The sequence below is a fragment of the Cygnus olor genome, chromosome 5 (assembly GCF_009769625.2).
Source record: "Cygnus olor isolate bCygOlo1 chromosome 5, bCygOlo1.pri.v2, whole genome shotgun sequence".
Taxonomy (NCBI): Eukaryota; Metazoa; Chordata; class Aves; order Anseriformes; family Anatidae; genus Cygnus; species Cygnus olor.
Window position 1 is genome coordinate 50,109,433 of NC_049173.1, and position 21,923 is coordinate 50,131,355.

Sequence of the window (21,923 nt, forward strand, 5' to 3'; positions counted from 1 at the left end):
CTTCCCTTTTGTGCCCCACCACAGCATTCTCCCCCACAGCATGACCCCCTTCCTGGCAGAGAGACAAACTAAGATCCTTTAGTTACTAAAGGCATTGTCCAGTTTAGCTCGAGTAGTACTGCTACGTCTGGAAGACAGGACCTGGCATTTGCAGTGGGAGTCAAGAGTAGAAGAGTAAATAAGCACTGAACTGAAGACCAGTAAATTCAGACTGTGGCACCTGGCTGGGTTTTGTAGTTCCTCCCATTATCAAGCAAGTTCCAATCATCCCTGAGAGGTGGGGATGATTTGACAGTGACTGTGCTAGTTCAGCAGCACATGCCACGTGACAACAGATGAGAAACCTGCTCAGAGTGGAAAAGGCATGTCTGCCCATCATCCCACCGGTTGTGGGAAGGCTAAAATACAAACATCAGAGCCACTCTGATCACTTCTGATGCAACACATGATTTCTTCTTGGCCTCTGACTAAACTGCTCCTTGTGCCAGTCAGCTCAGGAGGTGAATGTGTCCTTCTGCTGTGTTCACACAGAATCATTGACTTCAGCTGGCTCTGAGAGCTACATAAAAGCACCGCGATGGTGCTGAATGCATTTAGACATTTTAAGGAAGAAAATCTGTATTTCTGACTGAGAGATCTACCCACAGTAAGTGGCTTTCACCACATCGGAATGCTTCTGTCTCAGCCATTTTATACCCACAGAGCGTAGCATGGTCAGCAAGCAAGATGTGGGAAGTAAAAAAAAGACAAACCAAAAACCAACAGATGAATCACAGCAAAGCAGGGATGAATACAGGAAGGCATCTTAGAAGCCTCTTGTTACTAGAACTGTGTGATTTGGCATTTGTTCACCAGTAAGAGTCATCTAACACCTAGTGATTCACTTGTTTTGCCATAAGAAAGATGCCTTATACCACATGCCTTATACCATGCGCATACTCTCCTGGGTGTGCAGCTCTGAAAGAGAATATAACCTCAAGCTGCTGCGAGCAGACAGCTGATACATGAAATGTCAGAACTCTTCACAGCTGGTACCCGAGCCATTGCCCACCTTGCCAAAATTACTTGCTGCAGTGACCTCTATACTGTCACAACTGGCAGGTCCTGAATGACCTGAAAGTGGCCCCATAAAGCAGGCTCACAAGCAGGCAGTGCTAGCAGCAGAGAAACTTGTGTCGCTGCTTTCTGGGGTCTTCCTTGCTCTAAGGAAGGATCTCAGAGGAGGATCTGAGATCTCAGCTCTCCTGGGCTCTTAGGCTGGTATCACTCACCAGCTCTGGCTAATTTTACAGGAAAATAGTTGATTTGGACTGGGTAAAAGTGAGGTATGAGACCTCCACAAAGAGTTCTCAGTGAGGTAGGCAGAGACACTGTTACAAGCTTGGTTCCTCTTTGCCAGCTTTGTCAGAAGGCAGAGGAAGGAGAGAGTGTGCAGAACAGTGGTGACTTTCTTTGGCAGGGGCTGAGAGCTGTGGTGATAAGTAGAGAACTGTCCAAGAGAGGGATGGAAAGTAAAAGGTATCACACTTGAAGTGAGAGGCTAGGGCAATGATGTTTGTAGCAGTACTCTGCGTGGGCATGAGTGAAGACCCATATCATTTTTGAAAGCTGAAGGAGGAGGTATCACAGTAATTTTGATACAAAGTGACAGGTCAGGCCGAGATGTATTGCTCTGTGAATAAATAAGGACATTATTTGAAAGAAACCACACAAAGTATCAGGAAAATGTAGGCATTGCTTGAATATGAGAATCTAGAGAGGAAATGTCTGAAATGAAGAGGCAGAAGCGTCATATCTTATATATATACATATATTATAAACTAGAAAAAGTAGAGAGTACAGCCATGCACTGGAAATTATTTTTTTTGGTGTGTGAAATTACTTGGAGACAAGATGAAGGAAAAGTGACCAAAACAAAAGACCCTCCTTCAGGAAGATAAAATGATGAAGCAGTCAAGGAGGTAGAACATGCAGGACAAAAGGATTTTACAAGAGGACAGCAGTGTGTTTCAAAAATGACTGATGCTTCAGAGGTGATGGGAGCTGGACTGAGGATTGACTGAAACATGGCATTTTGAAAATTTTACATGCCACTCAGGTCTAGGGTATAGAAACTAGATTTTTGAGAGGATTTAGGGTGGATGTGTAGGATTCTAAGTAATTAATTTAAACATTTAGTTTACTAATTTTGGGGATGAAAGCCAAGAGGGAGATGGAGATGCTAAAGAGACAAAATTGGGAGTAGGGTGGGGAAAATTAAAGCAGGAGGATGGAAAGAAGGGTTTGTTCTGCTTGCTTGTCCTCTTTGGAAATTTATATTATGATTTCTAACAGAGGTCAGTATAAAGAAGGCTTATTGCCACTCTTTTTGCCTGACTGTGATTCATGGTATGACTGTAAAGCATCACACACAAACATGCTTTAGTTCTTTTCTTCATTTAGATCTTCTCTCCCCAAGGGCTGGTTTGTTTGTCTTCTCCGTCGGAGGTTTGCCACTGACGTGACAAACAGCACTCTACGGAAGAGTAAGCTTTAGAAACACAGAAATTAGAGATGGAAAATTCCTCTGTAAAAGATCAACTAGCCCACTGTGCTTGGTAAGCCAAAGCATAAACACTAGCATTGTGCTTATTTAAGATACCACAAGAAGAAGTGTTCCTGAACAGCTGCTCCACCAGGTAGTGGATCTTATAGCCAAGTCATTGTAACAGTACTTATCCTAATCTTTGGTGTCTCATTTCATCCTCTTTTCTCCTTCTTCACAATAACAGTGCTCTTACTTCTGCAAACTCCCACAGTGCCTTATCCCATTTCTGATTTTTGTAGCGTTGTGTCCTATACCTCGTGCACAGCACAACCAGATGTGTTTAGCTCTTTCAGCTCATATGACAATGTCTGTAAATCAGTCCTTATCACTTCTACTTTCTAAAAATGTGTTCCTTTATATTTGTAAATGTCCTTCTGATGAGATGTTCAGAACTGAATGCAATATTCCAGGGGATTATACTATAATACTGCTAACACAGGCCTTTGTTACCATTTTTGTTTATGAAGCATACTGCCCATTGTGTTTTTTTTGTTATTTCTGTTCACCCCCAATCCACCCATCATCTCATATTACAGGCATGCCTAATTTACTGTCTGCTGTCCTGCTATCCTAGGTCACTTTCGGTGTTACAGCTTCTGAGAATCCTCCTTCCCAATGAATAGTTGTGATTTGAACTATTTCTCTCCAGATGTAATAGAGATGCATTTTTTTTTCTTCTGTGGAATTACATATTGTTTGCTGAATCTCATTTGTGCCAGAGCTTTGAATTGTAAAATTAGTAGAATAATGTACTCTCAACCCCACGCCTTGGAGATGTTTCCCTCCCTTTGCCTCTCCAAGTTTGAAACCATAAAAATTAATATTAGGAAAGAACTAAAGAAAAAAAAATGATCTTTTTGCATGAGTTCTTTGAGCTTCATAGCATCTCTGGTACACGGAATTTCCTCTCTGCTGCTCAAAGAGAAAGGTGAAACAATTTTTTAAACAATTTCCACAATGTCACTCCAAGCACTGCTAAACTCATTGTCCTCACAGTGACTGAGCTGGGATAGGAGGTTGCTGTTCCCAGAGTATCCCCAGCCATCTGCCCCACACTCCTTGCTAGAATCTGCAAGTTAACCACAAGCGTAGCTACTCCCTAACCCTCTTCTATCAAAACTACCCACTTCAGTGGAAGTCAATTTTTTATTGCTTCCTTGCGTGCTCTCTGTCTCACTTGCTCATTTGACAGCTAGAGCAAATGCGTGCTGTCCCAGCAGATGGAAAGGGAAAGAGATCTTTGGTGGCTAGAATAAGAGCAGACTGAATGATGGCAACCACTTAACCTGGTTCAGATGCAGCCCTCAGCCCCTTGAAAATTAGTGCCAGAATTAGGAATGTTCTTCAGACATTATGACTCTCCCCATTGCCCTGCTAGACCACCCTGTGTTTTTTTCCCCAGAACTCACTTCTGGGAAGCATATCATCTTGAAGACCTGTCAGATCACACACACAAAGCAATGGCTATATGCCGTGGATTCTTCCCATCATCAAGTGCATTATAAAGCAAGCCAATTAAAGGTCACATCTGTTAGTCACAACTTTTGTGGTTTGGCTCTTATTGAACACCAAACTGTGTGAGAGCAGGAGGTGTGTGTGCTCGAGGCTGTCTTGCTATCAAGTGTGCTGCAGAGAGGATGTGTGGTGTCAAGGCAGAGTGTCAAAAAAACAAAATTAAGGCTGTAGCTATTTTTCACATATCCGTTCAATCTGAATGTTAGTAGCAACATCTTTGATGTTGTCAGTTCGCTTGCTTTTCAGTTCTTTAGGATGATGCTGTAGACTTGAGCAAGGCCAAAGAAGAGAAAATTCCTCCCACACAAAGCAAACAGCAGTTCATTCACACCTCTTCTTGGCTCCAATGCTAAGAACAGACATTTGTAAATTATCACTTATCTGTGGGAAGCAAGGACCTTTCCTCAGAAACCATATTCTTTTCTTTTTGGTCTCACCAAAGCTAAAAGAGAGAATTGAGGTACTGAAGGTCATTTTCCTCACCTGTCAGTCTAGCAGATAGCTCTTTTCTCATCAGATCCCTTCCATTGCAACTCTGTCTCACTCAGGTAAGCTTTAGGGCAGGAGTTACTTAACTTTAGAAGTTGTGTGTTGTTTTGGGCAGCACCTTTCATAACCAGCTGAGGCAGAGAGATGTTTCCAGAGGGCAGTTCTTCTTAACCTAACAGCTGTCTGACCTACGTGAGGTGAATTACCTCTGGACATGCCTCTTTCCTCACTAAAGGAGCCCAGACAAGTAGATTACAAGAGGTTTTGTATTCTCTTAGATAGATAAAGTTGGGTAAGATGAATCCCAGTGTAAGCCTTTTATCTTTCTCTTCTGTGCTAACATTTCTAATTATCTTTCTTGTCTGTCCTTGCTGTGTATTAAAGTCTACCCAGTACATATGCTCCTGCATAATCGACAATGGCTGTCTCCTTTACACAGAGGCCTCGCTGCTTCCTAAAGAGTAAACTAAAGTGGCTCCCACCTTCTTCCTGTTGTGGTGGCAGGGATCTTTTCAGCTCTTTTCTCCGTCTTCTCCCACAAGCGGGAGTCCAGCCATGCAACAGGATGGTCACAGCGGGTCTGTGTTGCGGCAATGATGTCTCCTGGTGGTAGTCTTGAAGCTAGAGCCCCAGGTGTCTGGTGAACAGCTTTCCCCTCCTAAACTTGGGGTCTCAGACCTCTGCACATTCAGGTGTTCATCCCACACCTGAAATGTATTTTCAAGTTTTGATTCATAACCATGCGAGTTTAAACCTGGGGAAAGATGCTGGATTGTATGCTTTTTTGCCTTTTTTTTTTTTCTTCTTCTTTTTTTCCCCTAAAAAAACCAACCAACCAACCAAAAAAGAAACCACAGAGATTTTGCTATGCTCACATAATATCAGAATCTGAGATCTGTCCCAGGGTCTATACTGGTTTTACCTGAATGTTTATTTCTCACACAACCTGCCTGTTTTTTCTTGCAGTGTTTCTCTCAGATGGAGCACACCACTGACCAGGTATGTGAGGTCACCATTTGCTTCATGTGTAAATTCTTTAGGATCTTTGCTGGCCCATGGAGAACAGTTCAACTGTGATAAGCCACACCCTTGCTTCTCCAGTCTCAGAGCAGCCATCACTTCCCGGCCCTATCACGAGCCACAGATAGGAGACCACCACTCAAACTCCATTTCTGCAATGCTGTCTCTGAAAAATTAGTGATTGTTGGCTTGAAAAGCAGATGCAGAATGAATGACAATGTGTGCTTTTAATTGCTGGTAGGTTACCAGATGCGCTAAAACTTTAAGTGCTGGATAGATACCAGCTGTCATCATATGCCTCATCACTCTGGGACTGGAAGCATGTTTTTGTATGTGCTCATATAGCTTGTAACAAGGCAAGTTCCAAGTTTTCATGCTCATAAGAATACATCCTATTTGTGCAACTCTGGCAGTACCAGTGGGCAGTACGTAAGGTTCGCAGTGCCTCAGTGACTCTGTTTTACACATCTGGAGATGGAAAAGGAGGAACAGCCTCATGAGAACACCACTCCTACAAGGATGTGTGGTGAGTGGTGTCATCTGAGCTCCCTATGTCTACTTCCAGAACGACTCAGAGCATCAGAGGATCCCAGCATGGGCTCGTGGGTTAACCCAGTGCTTCCAGAGTAGCACCAGCTTTTCTGACATTCAGACCAGACCCAGCCCTGTTGTAAAATCATGATTTGAAGACATAAAACTGTCTGCAAAAACGGTGCATTGGGTTGCCAGGCATCAGCAACGCTGTGCGCTAATTCACATAATCCTCTTAAGCACTGGGAGCAAATGACACTGTTTTACAGATTCGGTCTGCCCCCTTCAAGCACTTCAAATCCCAGCACCTTAACCCAAGGAGCAGCTCTCCAAAAGTCGCCGTGACTGCCCGAGTTACGCATTCGATGCAACTGCTTGCTGATTGCACCTACTCTTGTCTTTTCTTTAATCTAGTGAACTTTTCAGCAGTTTCCTGAGCGATACCTGCTGCAGACGGCGACGGCTGAGCAGCACGCACTGCACGGGGCTGCAGGAGGAACCCCAAAAGGTAAGGCGAACCCCCAGCAAGCTCCAACCACTTCGCCGTCGCCGCGAACGTTTCAGCCCGCAGGGAGCAGATGCGGCTCGCTGCGGGGCCAAGCCCCCGGCCGGCGGCTGCGGCATCCCCCGGCCCCTTGGTGCGCCCCGCCGGGCCCGGCACGGGCCCCCAGCTCCCCCGGCCCTTCCCTCCCCGATTTCTTTCCCTCGAGGGCTGAGGAATCCAAACTCCGGGGTCGGAGCCCGGGGAGGGGGGGGGGAGCCGCTGCCGCAGCCCCTTGGGGGTGCCCGACCCCGCTCGGCCCGACCCGGCCTTTTGTCTGGGCGGGGAGGAGCCAGCAGAAGGCAGATCGTAAAAAAAAAAAAAAAAAAAAAAAAAAAAAAAAAAAAAAAAACAGGAGGGCTGGCCGGGAGCCAGGAAGTGTAAAAATCCTGGCCGGTTGGTGGCAAATTTCGCCAGATCGCGGCGAAGACCGCAGCGCGTCCTTCAGCCCGCGGCGGGCGCGGAGCGGGGCGGAGAGGTGCGGAGCGGCAGCAGCGGGGAGCAGCAGCGCGGAGCAGCCGGGGAGCAGCGGGGAGCAGCGCGGAGCAGCGCGGAGCAGCGCGGAGCAGCGCCCTTCGCTGCCGCCCGCCCCGCAGAGCGGCGGGGTGAGTGCGGGGGACGCCCCCGGGGTCCCTGCGGAGCGGGGAGCGGGGGCAGCGCGACCACGGGGCGGGGGTTCGTGCCGGGGAGACCCGCGGGAGGCGGCCGGGCCGAGCCCAGCCGTGCTGCCGGGGCAAGTTCTCCATTTAAAAATATTAAAAATAGCCCCTCCGGCTCCACGGTGCTGCCGAGTGAGTCATTTCCAAACCGAATGTCTCAGTCGCAGCCTTCCCCCCGGGAGACACAATAATTCTGAAACCGGGGGTGAAGGGAAAGAGAGTTTTTCCCTCCCCTCTTTTGCTAAATAGATTGAATTAACACGTAGCCGCTGCAGGAGAAGACAAAAGCCGTGAGCAGCGGGCTGCCTGTTAGAAAAAGTGAAGCATAGCTCCATCCTTTTCTCCCTTCCCTCGGGCCTCTCCCTGGTGGTGATGCCACCCGCATTTCCCTGAGAAGCACTGGGAGCCTCTGTGCCCAGGGCTGTCCGTTTTCGGGGACGAAATCTACTTTCCGTTCCTTCGGCTGTCAAACCCGTCCCCGTCCCCTTTGCTGCGGGATGTCAGCTGCAGCCAAGGGTCCTGCCAGCAGTGACCCCAGCCGACGCCGCTCCTGGCTGTCCGTGCTGAAAGAATAGTCCAAAGCAGGGCTATTTTTTTCTGCCTTTTCCAGTCATATGATGATTTGTTCATGTAAGCAGGCTGTCTCGAGCAGAGGGACTTTTTGTTTGTCAGCAACAAGTGCTGAACGTATTTATAGGCGATGCTGCAATTCTGTGGTATGAGAGGTTTCAGTTATGCAGAACTCGAAGGTACCTGGATCAGAGTGCAAGAGCTTTTTACATCTTTCATACAGCGCTGTGTGTGCATGCATATTTGAAGTATACACCCATAGCTCTTATTTCACGGTGAGGCGGCATGTCCTAGATACAGAAGCTGATGCGTAGGCTATGTAGTTTTGATTTGTTTTGTTTTTCTGAAACAGAAGCTACAGTCCAACTGTGCAGTAGTCCCTAATGGTAGAGACAGACCATGGGAGACAAGACGCTGCGCTGTCCTGATAAACCGGCTTTCCTTAAACTCGGAAGCCACCTAGCTAGGGGTAAAGTCCTGTCCTCTGACCCCTGTGAACAACTTTGTGAGTGCTTTGGCAACAAAAAATGACCTAGAGCTGAAAATATGTACAGTAAGATATGCCAGCTATTTTGCAGCCATGTGAAAGATGTTAGGTTCGAGAATACGATCTGTGGCAGTAACCCAAATCTAATGCCATTGCTGTGCTGGTAAGTAGAGAACTGTGATGCAAAAGCACTTTGCTTTCTTTTTTTGCTCATTAGATTCTTTTATTAATGCTATTTATATGTCTCACAGCCAGGAGAGACCACCATGATTGACTGACCTGTCACACAGGGTGCAGAGCGCTCAGGGATTCCTGCAGCAGGTCTGCGACTTTTTGTTCAGCTGTAACGTGCAGGAGATTCATCACCTTAAAAGTGCAACCAAATTACTAAACTGAAGGATGTAAATACAATTATTTTGTGTTCCAAAACACAAGAAAAAGCAGACTTAACAGCCCACGTAAATGAAAATTTCACAGTAATCCAAGACAAGGTATGCTCATGATACACAGTTCATAGTCAACATATGGCATTGTTGCTAAGATTTTAGTGCCATGCACTTCGATAACGTAGTGGAGGGAGGAAAACGCTTGGGCTTGGGTCAAAAATCAGCTGCTTTTTGTGAAGCAGCAGGTAAAGCTTGGGAGAAACTTTTCTAGAGGTGGATTATTCTGTATTTGTCTATAATGGGGCTGTTCTGAATCTCTGATTGAAATGGCTGTCCGGTCAGGTATGGCACGTTGCGCTGATGGGACTGCAGTGCCGAAGGTGGGCAGGGGAGTTGAAGCACACAAGCCCATATTGAAATCTTTTTTTTCCTATGTCAGTTTAGTAGTGTTTCCTTCTGGTAGTTTTACAGCAGACTTAAGGTGACAGTTTAGCTGCGTATAACATTTGTCTTCAGCCTTCAAGATAAAATTCTCTGTAATTATTTTCATGCAGTATGTTTATGGACTGTTTGATGTCAGCTCAGACTCTGATAAGACTTCCAAGGTTCACTTTTAAAGCTCAGCTGGAGCACAGGTAGCATCTTCCGACTCCTCAGTTCCTTCTGGAAGAATTTGAACACCTTAAATTTCCAGCAATGAAAGACACAGAATAGGTGAACAGATAGTTAACATTATATTTGAGAAATAAGTAAATGTAGCTTCCATTCTTCTGGAAAGAATGGAGGGATGGGACTTGAATAGATCATCAAAGGCTTAGATATAGCAGGCAAATACGCTCTAGAAGGATATCTTTTAAAACTCATTTTCTAGGCATCTTAGTTTTTGTGTTCTTTATTTCCCCCCATTTCTCTCTCTCTCTCTCTCTCTCTCTCTCTCTTTCTGTAATGTATGGCCTTTTGTATCCACTCTTTCTGCTGATGTGAATTCAAGCATAAATATACATTGACTAAGTATGTTCTGGGTTCCAGGGCTTATTCAATAGGGCGTAACAACCCATTCTTACTCCATGAGATAGGGCTAAGTGTAACTCAGAGGAAGGAAGATTGTGCTGAAGATTTTAGCAAAAGCCGCGTGATACAAGACCTGGCTGAGGGTGGGCTATAATGTAAAATCGGGCTACTTGACTGCCGTGTTTTGTAGTCCTAGGGTTAAAAATATGGGGTGTACTTCTGTTTCTAATAACAACAGTAGGAACTCTGGAAAAAAAAAAAAAAAAAGGAAAAAGCATGAAGTGCAAGAAAGCACGGGGAAGATAGATTGTCATTCTACTTGCAGCATAGACAGTTCCTAAAGTAATTGCAGTTGCTGATGTTTTGTTTGGTCTTAAAGAGGTGTATCTTGCCAGCTTCCTGATTAACATTCCTAGAAAATTAAACGTCATTACATTTAGACTGATACAACTTTTTGCTTCCCCTGAGAACCTGTGTTCTCCCCTCCGCCTCATCTTTTCAAAATGAGTGACCTTCTGCTTGGTGTCTTTAGGAAAGCATTGCTGTGGCTCTCCTTTGTCTGTTCCCCTCTAGTAACTTTATGAATTACTGAATTTCGCTGCATTTGACCAAAGAAGGAAAAGTCTAAAAGGATAATGTTTCTCTGAGCTTTGTGAAAGTGTTTTTAGAGCCTGTGCTGAAGGAAGGGCTCCGGGGAGGGTTATCCCCTCCTGCACATGTGAAACCCAGGAGGGAGCGTGATGTGGGAGATCAGGCCTGTTTTAGTTCTGCTGCTCATGTAACTGGTGAATATGAAGTTTATTTGTTGAACAGCTACATTTTTCATTCCCACAACAGCCCAAAGCTTCTCCATATGGTGAGCAAAACTGCTATGGTCTCTACAGACTGCCAATGTACTTTGTAGTTTGTTTTGAAATAGTTAATACAAGTATTTCCTGATTTTTGCAGCAGATGCTACTGGGGAGTTATTGGAAACAGGTTGAAGCTGCTAAAAGTTAATTTCTAGGTTTGAAAACACATTTGTCAATTCAATCTTAAAGCCTTTTCTGCAGCAAAAAGCCTGATAGCTTGCTCATACTGTTGTCATTCAAGTGATACATTCCTGGCCTGCTGTGCTCCAGGAGGGATGCACTTACTAGTGCATCTACCAAATGCTATTCCCGACAGTGGAAGGAAATAACTATTTATGTGTGTGTCATCCTTTTTTCCTGGTATAAATGTTTTCATGCTGTTGCTTGTTCCAGTGTAGCTGTGCTCATTAAAAGTCATTCTGGTAATCAGCAGAGTTTAAGGCTTCTAGGCCTAGGAATAAAATAGGCCATTGAACTCGCAGGCAGCTTTGGGGACTGAGCAACTTGGAGTACTATTTTCCTTTTAAATCGGTTATGTTTTTTAGAGTGTAATAGCATGAGTAATATATATAGTACAGAACTGGAGAAAAAACAATGGGGAATTTAACTCTTCTGTTGGAAGCTGGCTACAATGTTATGGGTGAAGCTCCGCAGAGGGATGCAGATAAGCTTTCCGTTGATCAGGAAATGGTGATACATCTCCATTTGTTCCCTCTTATCCCTTCCTCCTCTCTTGTGGATGCGGTTCTTATTTAACCAAAGACATGAGTGGATTTTTTCAGTCCCAATTCAGTCCATCAGTTTTATCATTCTGAAACTGCTACATTTCTGCTTCTTGCCTTCCCTAGCTAGGTCTTTGGTGTGGTTGTTACTTCCACGGGGAGTACAATAGTTTTCAACCAGATTAAGTCACTTGTTCATGCATCTAATTCAAATTTGTATCTAACTTCACACTGATCAGCTAAGTGATTCTTATGAGGTGTTCTTTTCTATTTTCCACCCAAGCATTTCAAAGCGTTTCATGAATATGTGGAGCCTTTTAACAGCCTTAACAATTTTCTCCATTTCCGAATGTGAGTTCAAAGAATTAAGTAAGGTTTCTAAGATAATACAGAAAACCTGTGATAGAGAACTAAGTACCTTTGTTGTCCTAGATGCTACTCCTATGTTATAAGATGCTTCTTTTTCTGTAAGTTCTTTCCTATGACTTGATCTCTTTAGTTCACGTTATACTGGTTTGTTCTGTGCCAGTCCTGTTTGCATATATATTTTTGTAAGAAATTGTACTATCATTTGTATAGATTTGAATTTGTCTTATTTCTAACAGTCCATCAACTCTAAAGGGGCTGCAATGGTCTCTGAATTACAGAGGAGCTTCTCAGACTGTGGTGGGCTCTAAGCAAAGGTTTTTCCCCCTCCTCTTCTCATATATTTCCTTCACTCTAACCAGAGTTTCACTTTGAGTTTCAGGTTTGCTTTAACCTCAAGAACTCAAAGCACAACTAAGTGGAAACCACGGAGTTTCTTTTCAAATGCTACATGGCTCTGGTACCAAAGCCAAGTTAGAGAGGTCTTTCTGTTAGGGAATTTGTTTGGGATGTATAATGAAAAACGGCATGATGTGGCTCCAGTTGGAGGAAGGAAATATGCAGAAGGAGGCAGGGACCCTGGGCTCATTTGTGAGAGGTGGGTGTGTAATAGGAGGACAGGGAAAGTGAGATCTTGCTTTGGGCGGTTGAAGAGTAGCAACAAAATTGCGGCTATATGGGTACATACCAGAGGTCAACAAACTATTGGGAGGGGTGTATTCCCATATTCTGCAGTTGCCACTTTTTTTTTTTTTTTAACGTACTGTATCTCCATACTTAAAATCTATCAGGGTTAATTAAGGATAGGTGAGCACAGTAGAACACCTCCAGACTCTTTATAGGGCACCAAGTTGCTGCCTTCATGGTGGGTGGCCCAGTAGAAAAAAAAATAAATTAAAAATTGACACCTTTTGGTATAGAGCCAACTGCGGAAAGAAGAGGTAGATCAGGTGATTCCTCGTTCTTTACAACGGTGTGGAATCCTTTGAAAAGTTTCATTAAAGGAGCTTAGAGGTATATGTTTTTTTGGTGAATAGGATCCTGGCTTGGGAGGTGGAAGACCTGGGTGAGTCATTTCACTGGCTTTGCAGCTTCATTTCCTCAGCCAGAAAATGGAGATAATGATTTTTACTCTCCTTATTAATAATCCTCCTAGAGCTCTCGATGAAAGGAGCGTTTTGCAGGGCTGAGTGGCCCATCCACCCGGGGCTGAGCCTGCCTGGGCTGCCTCGGGGCTTTCCCATGGCACGGCGTGGGGCGGGCAAGCATCCCCGCGGCGCTTGGCACTGCGCGCACTGGGGCCAGCCGGGGCTGCGAGCCCGTGCGCTGGGGCTGCAGGTAGTGCGCTTTGGCTGGCTGAGGTCCTGCCTTTGCCAGCTGGTGTGGACTGTGCTCCGAGAGCTTGAGGAACCGACCGGTGCTCCCTGCGGGACAGCAGCTCGGGCACAGCCCGGTGAGATGCTGGTGGAGCACTTGGCTTCTTCCCGCCCCGAGTGTGCCTGCGGTCTGCGATCCTCGATTGCAGCTTAACGACAGAGTTTCTGCTTGGTGAAGTTCTGAGCTGGGCTTGGCACTGGGATCTCAGAAACAGGTAGCATTAACATATGGGTCTGTCTTCTAAAGGCTGTAACTGGAGTCAGTCCTGCCGACAAGATTGCCATACCTGAAGGCTGCCCTTGCACCCTTCCATTTACCTCTCTGAACTGGGAATGTCTCTTAGCAGGGGCTGTGCCCCCACTGCTGGCATGAGCACATCTGACGATACGTTGCTGCGTATGTGAGGGGCTGCTAATATGACAAATTATTCACACTTTGCCTTGTTGTGTTGGAATTGATCCAAAACACGAACGCCAACATTTAGATTCTTATTGCTTTTGATGGGCTGTGAGTTAAGCACTAAAATTTTCATGAATCAGATTTCCAAAGGCGTAAAGGCATGCTGAGGATGTAGGAAAGACTGTGCCTTGAGACTGGGACCCAGCCTGCCTTCAAACAAATTTTTAGACTCTTAGTAACCTCTGACATATATGAGACACATCTTCTGATCAGTGCTGTCCAGAAGGAAATTTGTTAGTTATGGAGTAAATCTTGATTTGATCATCTCTCTTTCTGAAAAGCAAGACTTTTTTTTTTTTAAATTAAGAATCTGAGCAACTGGGGGCTCTAAGAGGAACCAAATGTGTTGCAAATTTAACGGTAGCAAATGCTGTCTGGTTTCTTAGTTCTTAGTTTCTAGGTTCATGCATGTGTGTGTGTAGTTGTGACGAATTAAAAGCCTTGAAGTTACAGGTTGTGCCCTGCTTTTCCACTTCTCACTATGGCTGTGTAACAAATAAATGAGGGATTTTTGTCAGAAGTAATGTTGTCTTGAGAGGTTGTCAGTTGAACTGAAAAAAGCATTTTGCCAATCACATAGTTTGTTAAAGATTTGCGGGGCTGGAGGGAGAAGCAGCTAATAAGAATCTAGATACTCTTCTGTGAATTTTTGTCTGAGGTGGGGTGAAACTGCTCATGATGGATCTGTAGGTCTAATATGGGCGGATTTTTCTTAAGATTATGCTTCTTCCATGCCCAAAGTCCTTACAAAAAATTCTGGCACATGTTGCAGTATCCAGACTCATAGGCCGTCAATGTCACAATTGCACAAAGCGTATAAAGGAGAAGAAAGTGGGCGAACCTCTATCTTTCTTCATGAAGGGGGCGAGTTTTCTACCGTTAAAAAAATTCAAATGGCACGACATCACTTATACCTGGATAACCCCTCATCCTTTGTTGCGGTATTTCAGGAGATCTGGGAAATGCTTCTTTGGATGAATAGAGCATCCTGTGTTTTCCCCCCTCTCCCCTTCCCTCCCTTGCCATCTGGTTTAGACCTGTGGCTTTTTGGTGTGAATGTGAAGTAGCATTGGTGCAAGTTACCCTCTAAGAAGAAAAAGAGTTGTAGTTCTTGCTGTTCCATCACTTCCATTAGCGGCTGTTGCTCTAAGAACTGCAGAGAAGGCATCAAAGTAAATTTAAAATGGCCTGTTCCTTTGTTAAGTCTTGGTTACCAGGGGCTTTTGGTTCTTTGGCCCAGGATTACCAAGAAGATTCATAATTTGGAGGAAGCGCTGCCAACCTATTCTTTGGGTTATACTTTTTTTTGTTTAGAGAGAGAACTAGGTGTATTGCCTGATCTTGCTTTTCCTCCAGACAGACACTGGTGTTTTGGTCTGTTGGAAGGAAAAAGTCTTTTCATTAAACCTTTTTAAAATGATTTCTCTGTTTGTTTTCATGGCTAGCAGGAAACAAATTACAAAAATTCCTAGTTTGATGACTAATGTTTTTATATATGTCTATATCTATCTGTGTGAGTGTGTGTGTTGGAAAAAGGTTTGTCTCCTTGTTTGATTCCTCTATTGAAAGATTCAAATTAATTCTCAAAGTGTTTACTCAGATGTGATGAATTAAAAGTGGATAAAATTACATCGTTGTCAGATTGCCTCATAGTCCTGCTCTCTCCCTCAGTTTTGAACACTGACATCCAGCTCTGAGTTATTTGCTCACTCCAAGACCTGGGTTTTACACAGTTGACATTTGCCTTGTTAGAGGTCTAGTGGGTTTTGATAGCTGAGTTTTGAGCTGACAATCACAGATAAGTGAAAAAGAGACCAGGGGTAGGACAGCTGGAAGAGAAGGAAGAGCAATACATCTTTCTCTGACTTACGACAAGCTCCTTGCCAAAAAAGACTTTCAGGATCATTGAATGAGAGGAGGAGAGTGGGGAATCCTTTATCAGCTGGCAAGCAGTCTGAAATGCCCTGATGCCACCTGAAGTGCTGCCCCAGCAGCTGGGGCATGTGGCAGTGAGAGATTATCTTGGTACGGCTGTGTCTCTTACACAGTCGCTGCACTTTTGTCTCCAGGTTTTTGTGCCTTTTATAATCAGTGGTGAGAGGTAGTGCTGCTTGGTGGCTACAACAACTGACATCCTGGTGTCTCCTTTCTCACAGTGGAAGTGATCCTGGTGTCTCCCTTCTCTCTTTTTCTTCTTTAGTAATTGCATCCCTAAAGCTTTTTCTAGTTCTGTGGTAGATAAATAGTAGGACTGTGATTATTAGATGCAGGTTTTATTTTATAATCTTCTAAACCACTTTAATCTTGGGAAGAGGAGATGTGAGGGAGTTTGGACTGAAGGCCTCTAGGAGAACAATAACCGTTTCTGAATATTTTTGCATAATTCTTTGAGAGTTTTCAGGGCAAACTGGAGAGGACAATTTTTCCTTGATGTACTTAGCACTTTGCCCAATAGTGTTCATTCCCACTAGATGAAATAGCCCAAATACCACAAAAGCTTAATGCTAACCTGCATGAATGCTTCACTTGCCACAAGGCAAGTTTTCTCTCAGCAAAAAGGAAGAAAAAAACCAACAAACTATTGAATGCACAACACGGACGTTACCAACAAACTGCTAATGGAACTTCCCTGCAAAAATGAAGCAGCATTTACAAGGGTGCCTTGTTCTTGGGAATACTTTGAGTGGAAACTAGTTGCTGAGAAAGGAAAATCTGGTCTGATGGAAGTGTGGGCGGGCGATGGAGTACTTCTGCAGCGATTGCAGAGAAACTACTTGAGGTTGGGGTCTGGTTCGGGGGCCTTGTTGTATGTTCAGATGCCTGCAAAATGCAAACGTTGTGCCAAAAGTCTGTTTTCTAGTAAGCACTCTCTTACCTCTGGCTTTAGGAAGTTCTGAAAATAGTTCAAGCAGGCTCTGGGCATGGGGAGAGGACAGTTCTTCTCACAGACCTTGGCATTTCAGTTCTGGTAACAGGACTGTCATTTATATTTGGATACCATTTGGCTAGCTGGCATCCAGAGGAACAGTTTACTATGCCTGCTATCTGACAGTTGCCATTTTAGGTAAGACAGATTTGTATCTTTGAATCCTGAAGAAATTAAATTCAGACTTTGGATCTGGCCTAATGCTGAAGATTTTTTCTTAAATTCCTGATGAGAAACTGAAATAAAGCTGACTTGACAGTAACACGGGATTGCAGACTGCGAGGCTGGGAGAAAAATGGGGAAGAGGGACGTCTTATCTGCTCCTCACAGACAAGAGCTTGTTATTATCTGTCCGGGTGACTTTAGCAGAGGTTAAGGAAAACAACGTGTATGTTTCCGTGAGCAGAGGCAAGCACGTTCCCTTGGTAAGAAGTGTTCAGGAAATTTGTCGGGGGGCCCCGTGTTTTGCTGTTGTGGAGTCAGTCTCGTAAATCCATAGACCAAGCTCAGGAGAGACCTTCGTGATGGCATTGTTTCACCTCTGCACAGATGTGCCAAAGAATTTCCTGTGCAGAATGTAAATATCTGTATGTTTAGGCACGAAGTCTCTTCTCCTGTTTTACACTTCTGAATTTAAACTTGCAACCTTGCAACTTAGTCTAACTGAAATTAATAGAAAGGCAGCTTTATAAAATGCTTTCATTGCCGGGGATAAGGGTGCTTGTATGCAGTTACAGCCTCTGGAGTAGTGAGAGGAGGATTGAGGGCTAACACAGGCATCTTAACCACTGCTTTCTAGCCCTGCTAAATGTCTATGCCTGGTCTAAAGTAACAAATATCTTACTATACAGCTCTGAAAATATATATGCTGTTTTCCCTGTATAAAAAATGATTGAAATAGAAATTTTACTGCACTGCTGGGAGAAGTCAGCTGCCACTCTTTCAGCTCTTCACACTGTCACCTTTGGGACTTCAAGATGACAAATACTGGCACGATTACTTGTTTTGCAACAGAAGCATCCCTTACAGTGACTCTGTGCCTCCCAGTCACCTCTTGGTGAGTTATGAGAGAAGTCTGCCCTCGGGTCTCCAAGGTGCTGTAGCTTTTTTCCTCTGACAATTTCTGATGTGGTTAGAATTGGCAATAGAGACATTGCTAGCAGATTGAAAATGTGTAGGCAATGTGAAATGAACTGGGTATTATTTCAAAATTCACACAGAAGGCAGTGCTGATTTAGTTGTATTATTTTATATTTGTTCGTAGTCTGTAAACGTTATGGTGGGTTTGTTGTTGCTGTTGTTTGTTTTTCTAATTGGAAGAGAGCAGCCACCAAGTCTGCAGCTTGCTGCCCTTTCAAGCAACACCTGTCAGGGCTCCGTTTTCTTCATGAAAGTCTGTCTGGGCTTTGTCATCTTGTGAGACAGCAAAGAGTTGTCTAAACATCTACCCAAACCGTAGTCAGCTTGTGGGGGATAACAAGTGTATTTATTTCTTGAATAGTACCAAGAACAACAGTACCTCACGTTCCAGTGCCTAACAAGTGAGGCGTTTGCTCTCTGTTTTCTCCTGTAACATCCCTGGCGGTGGGGCCTGTGGTGGCCGTGGCCGGGCTGAGGGCTTGCTCGGGCTTCACAGCGGGTGATCAGAACCAACGAGGCGATGTGGAGGCAGGGGTGGTGAGGTGAGCTCAGCACAACATGGGGCTGGCCTGGCCACGTGGGAAGAAAGCTGTTCTTTTACATGTAAAACGGTTAATTACAGTTTGTGGAGTGCAAAAAAAAATTCTGAAGCTGAGCACTAGCTAAATTAGAAGCACTATGCAGATACACAACATGCCTTTAGCTGATCGTATCTCTTTTCCCCCCTGTGCTGAAGATGTAGTGGAAAAGAAAAGATTTTGCTTTACATCTTCCATGTGCAGTTCAGTTACACAACTTTTTTTCTTTTTCTGTCTCTCTCTTTTCTCCCACATCTTCATTCTTCAAACTGCCAGCTGCATCTACTGCTTGTATTCGTCTGAAGTGGGAAGATTTTGAAGTGCAGAAGCTTTGCCAGAGTTCTTGTGTGGTTTTTATCCAAGTTCATTCTAACTTATTCTGTTTCTGTGGTTTACTTGGGGCTACGTATTCATCTATATGGAGATGATGATCAGAGGGGAAAGTACGGGTATTTCGTATTTGGCCAGCAACTACTTCTCGTTTTATAGAGAACTGAACAAACAAAACAGTCCTGCTTACCCTCAAAATATCTGGTTGTCAGACCTCTTTCACAGAAGCTCCTTGCGGTATCTTTTGGTAAAGGACTGATAATGAGTGGGTTTTATTCCCTTGCACAACCATTCTCAAAAACCATAGTGTTTGTCTTTTCATCTTTTCTTCTGTCGTTCATCTTTTGTCCCTTTCTTCTTTCTGATGACATAGATTTCTTTTTCTCCAGTTTCTCTAGTTTTATACTGGCCAAATGGCTGATTGTATTTAAAGGTATTTGTAAAGTGCCTCTGGCTGAAGAGTTTAGGCACCTCTGCTAATAGAAGTGGGAAGAGAGACCACGCTTGTTTTTCTGGCTGGCTGTGTTGGGTTGTTCTTTAAGGGGCAAGATGGGAAAGGGAGCTGCTGTTGAAGAGCTCCTGAAGATTTGCCCAAGTCTGCTGTTAGGATATTTTCACTCCTCCCTTTTCTGTCTTGCTCTTTTCCTTTCTCTTCACTTTGCAGGACTGCTTCAATTCTTGCAGTGCAAGTCCATGTCACAACCTGATGTGGTGGAGAACTGCTAGTCTGAGGCTGATTCTTTGCTTTAGTTGCAGGCTGAGTCCTTGGATTTGACGACTTGTTGATGCCAGTGAGATTCACACTTGGACCTTCAAGAGGAGAGACTTTCTGACAGCCCTGCTCCACTCCACCTGACCCTATGACTGGAGGGTTCACCATAGCTCCATCCTTTGCTCTCCAGTTCCACAAGATGGGTTCTTTCAGAAGGCCACGGCCTCGCTTCATGAGCTCCCCAGTCCTCAGTGACCTGCCACGTTTCCAGGCAGCCCGGCAGGCTCTGCAGCTCAGCTCCAACTCGGCGTGGAACAGGTGAGCAGCACCCGCTCAGGACAAGCCCCCTCTGTGCAGCAGCCCCTCCATAGTGACTGTGCGTGGCTGGTCTTTGTACTTCAGAACATTTATGGCCAAGCTTATTTGTTTATAAGCATGCATGAGTTTCTGGCATGCCCAAGCTTTGACAGCATTTAAAACCTCTGTGGAGGTGACAAGTTAGTAGTAGCTTTTAGCCAGCCTTGGTTTTGGCCAGTGTTTTTTGGAGGTATTGTCTTGAAGTAAAACAGAATTGCTCTGTGTTAACAGTTCCTTTTTTTTTCATTACCTTTTAGGCGAACACATTGTTATTAATGTAACAGAGGTCAGTTTCTTAATGCAAAGCAGGAATTTACTTGCATATTATGAAGCTTTTATTATGGTCCAGTTCTTCCGGGCAGGTACTAAGCTTGTGGCTTCTACTTCTACCAGCATTTCATACCGACAGTCCAGTCCTTTCTGCAGTGCATGTCACGCAGCAATGGCCACTGGAGAAATGATGTGTAGGGTGAAGCGTAAGATGTCCTGAGCTGATCTAATGGCCTGCTGTTACCAAAGGTGGATGTTCTCACCTTTCCCTCTGCTACTTTGCAGCAGCTCTGTGCTCCGCAGAGCCCTTTCTCTTGCTGACCTAACTCAGCTTAATAATGTTGCACAGAAGAAGCCCAGCAAAAGCACCACATAGTTGGTGACCTGAGGTCAGTGAAGTGTACAAGTGCCATAACTTGCTCACAAAAGGAAAGGCCTATCAAGAGAATGACACCTCCTCTTGTTGGGTGTGGCAAGCTTTTAGACCTGGCAAGCCGTCCTGTATACTGTCACTTCATCACTTCCTTTGCACCGATCAGAGAAGTATTAGTTAGAAGATCCTCCAACAGCTGTTGCCACACCTTACAAGCATTAGCAGGGCTTAAAATTGTGTCTGACTGAAGTGATGCTGGCTGCAGAATGTGCCTCAGCACAGCCAGGATCCTGCCAAATGCTGCAGGCCGGGTGCCTGTGGCTCAGCTAGTCCTGCCAGCATTGCTGGATAATGCAATGTGATGTGCTTGGCAAATATTGCCAAAAATCTATGTCTTCTCATAGCCACTAGCCTGTGGCACCTAGCAGAGATCTCCTAAATGTTCATTTTGAAGATATGTTTTGTGTGAACATGTTCTTTGTGAATGGTGTCCTTATAATGACTTTCCCTTGCTTACTCTAGGCACAGTTTAAGGTTGGTTCTGCTCTGTCTTCCGTGAGAGATGTAGGTAAATAAGAGCGATGATTTCCAGGGGAGAAAAAGTGGAAGTATTTAAGTGCAATTAACCTCTCCACCTCGTTATAACCACTCAGCTTTTGGCGGCTAGCTCACGTTGCTCTCTGTGTTAAATCATACTGGCGGCTATTATTTATGGATCTTGTACTGTCTCATTTCTTTTTTGGCAGCGTTCAAACAGCAGTGATAAATGTGTTCAAAGGGGGAGGCTTGCAGAACAATGAACTTTACACCCTCAATGAAAATATCAGGTAGGTTGCTGAAATGTATGGAAAATGGATTTTTGTTGCTGCTTGTTCAGTATTTGCTTGGTTTTGTTTCCTACAGAACTGTAGTTAGAGGACATTGCTGGGAGGAATGGGGTGGGAGCAAAGTTAGGCACAGCTTGAGAGTTTTGAGCTATCTTCCCTCATTTTTGCCATTGGGTGGTGTGAACAGCATGGGGCTTTTGGGTGATGTTTCTCTGGCTTATGTGGATGCGTAGCTTTGACAAGTAGAGGGTATGTATTGACTTGGATTAGAAGGGTCTTGTCCCTTCCTAGGGAGTTTTCCTGTTCCGTCGTTTTTTTTCCCCCATATTTTTATCAGGACATTCATAATGGTAGTAGCAAGTTTTTTTTTTTTTTTTCTCTAAAGCCAAATTTCTCAGAACCATGGAGCATTTAAAAAGAAAGTAAAACACAGCATTTCATATAAAAGCTTAATCTTCATATGATGATTGCAGAGCAAGACCTGAAAATACGAACCCTAAAGATTAAAAAACTAGAATTCTAACAAGCAGTTTCTAACACTGACGATAAAAGTATCATTTTTTATTTTAGGCAGCTCTCATGGTTATCTGTGGTTTCATTCTGATTGTTTGGAAACTTTACTTAGCAATAGACAGGATTATAGAGCAGATAAAGAGCAATCTATTCTTGTGCTGGTTCCAAGTGGTGCTCAGAGGAATATTGACAGAGGTCATGAGTGTAGTCCGTCCTTCCTGTCTCTTTCCCACTATATCCATACTCATCCATCATGAATGTTGTCATATAGGTCTCAACTTCCACGTTTGTATGCTTGCCCTATCCCTATTGCATTTTAGCTGTGT

General features: G+C 44.3%; 1 protein-coding gene across 2 annotated transcripts in view; it reads left to right on the forward strand.

Annotated features, from left to right (window-relative positions):
• The window catches only part of PRR5L (proline rich 5 like), a 102,689-nt gene that overhangs the window by 44,828 nt on the left and 35,938 nt on the right, over positions 1 to 21,923 (forward strand). Inside the window, exons 9-15 of one of the 2 annotated variants that reach the window (XM_040557258.1) lie at positions 5,558 to 5,590; positions 6,569 to 6,650; positions 7,101 to 7,288; positions 8,651 to 8,890; positions 9,340 to 9,499; positions 19,296 to 19,575; positions 21,004 to 21,084. In XM_040557258.1, coding sequence (XP_040413192.1) covers positions 19,406 to 19,575; positions 21,004 to 21,084 — 251 coding nt within the window. In that variant the 5' untranslated portion in view covers positions 5,558 to 5,590; positions 6,569 to 6,650; positions 7,101 to 7,288; ... (1 more) ...; positions 9,340 to 9,499; positions 19,296 to 19,405. The remainder of the gene's footprint in view (positions 1 to 5,557; positions 5,591 to 6,568; positions 6,651 to 7,100; positions 7,289 to 8,650; positions 8,891 to 9,339; positions 9,500 to 19,295; positions 19,576 to 21,003; positions 21,085 to 21,923) is intronic. The other variant, XM_040557257.1, reaches the window with a different exon arrangement.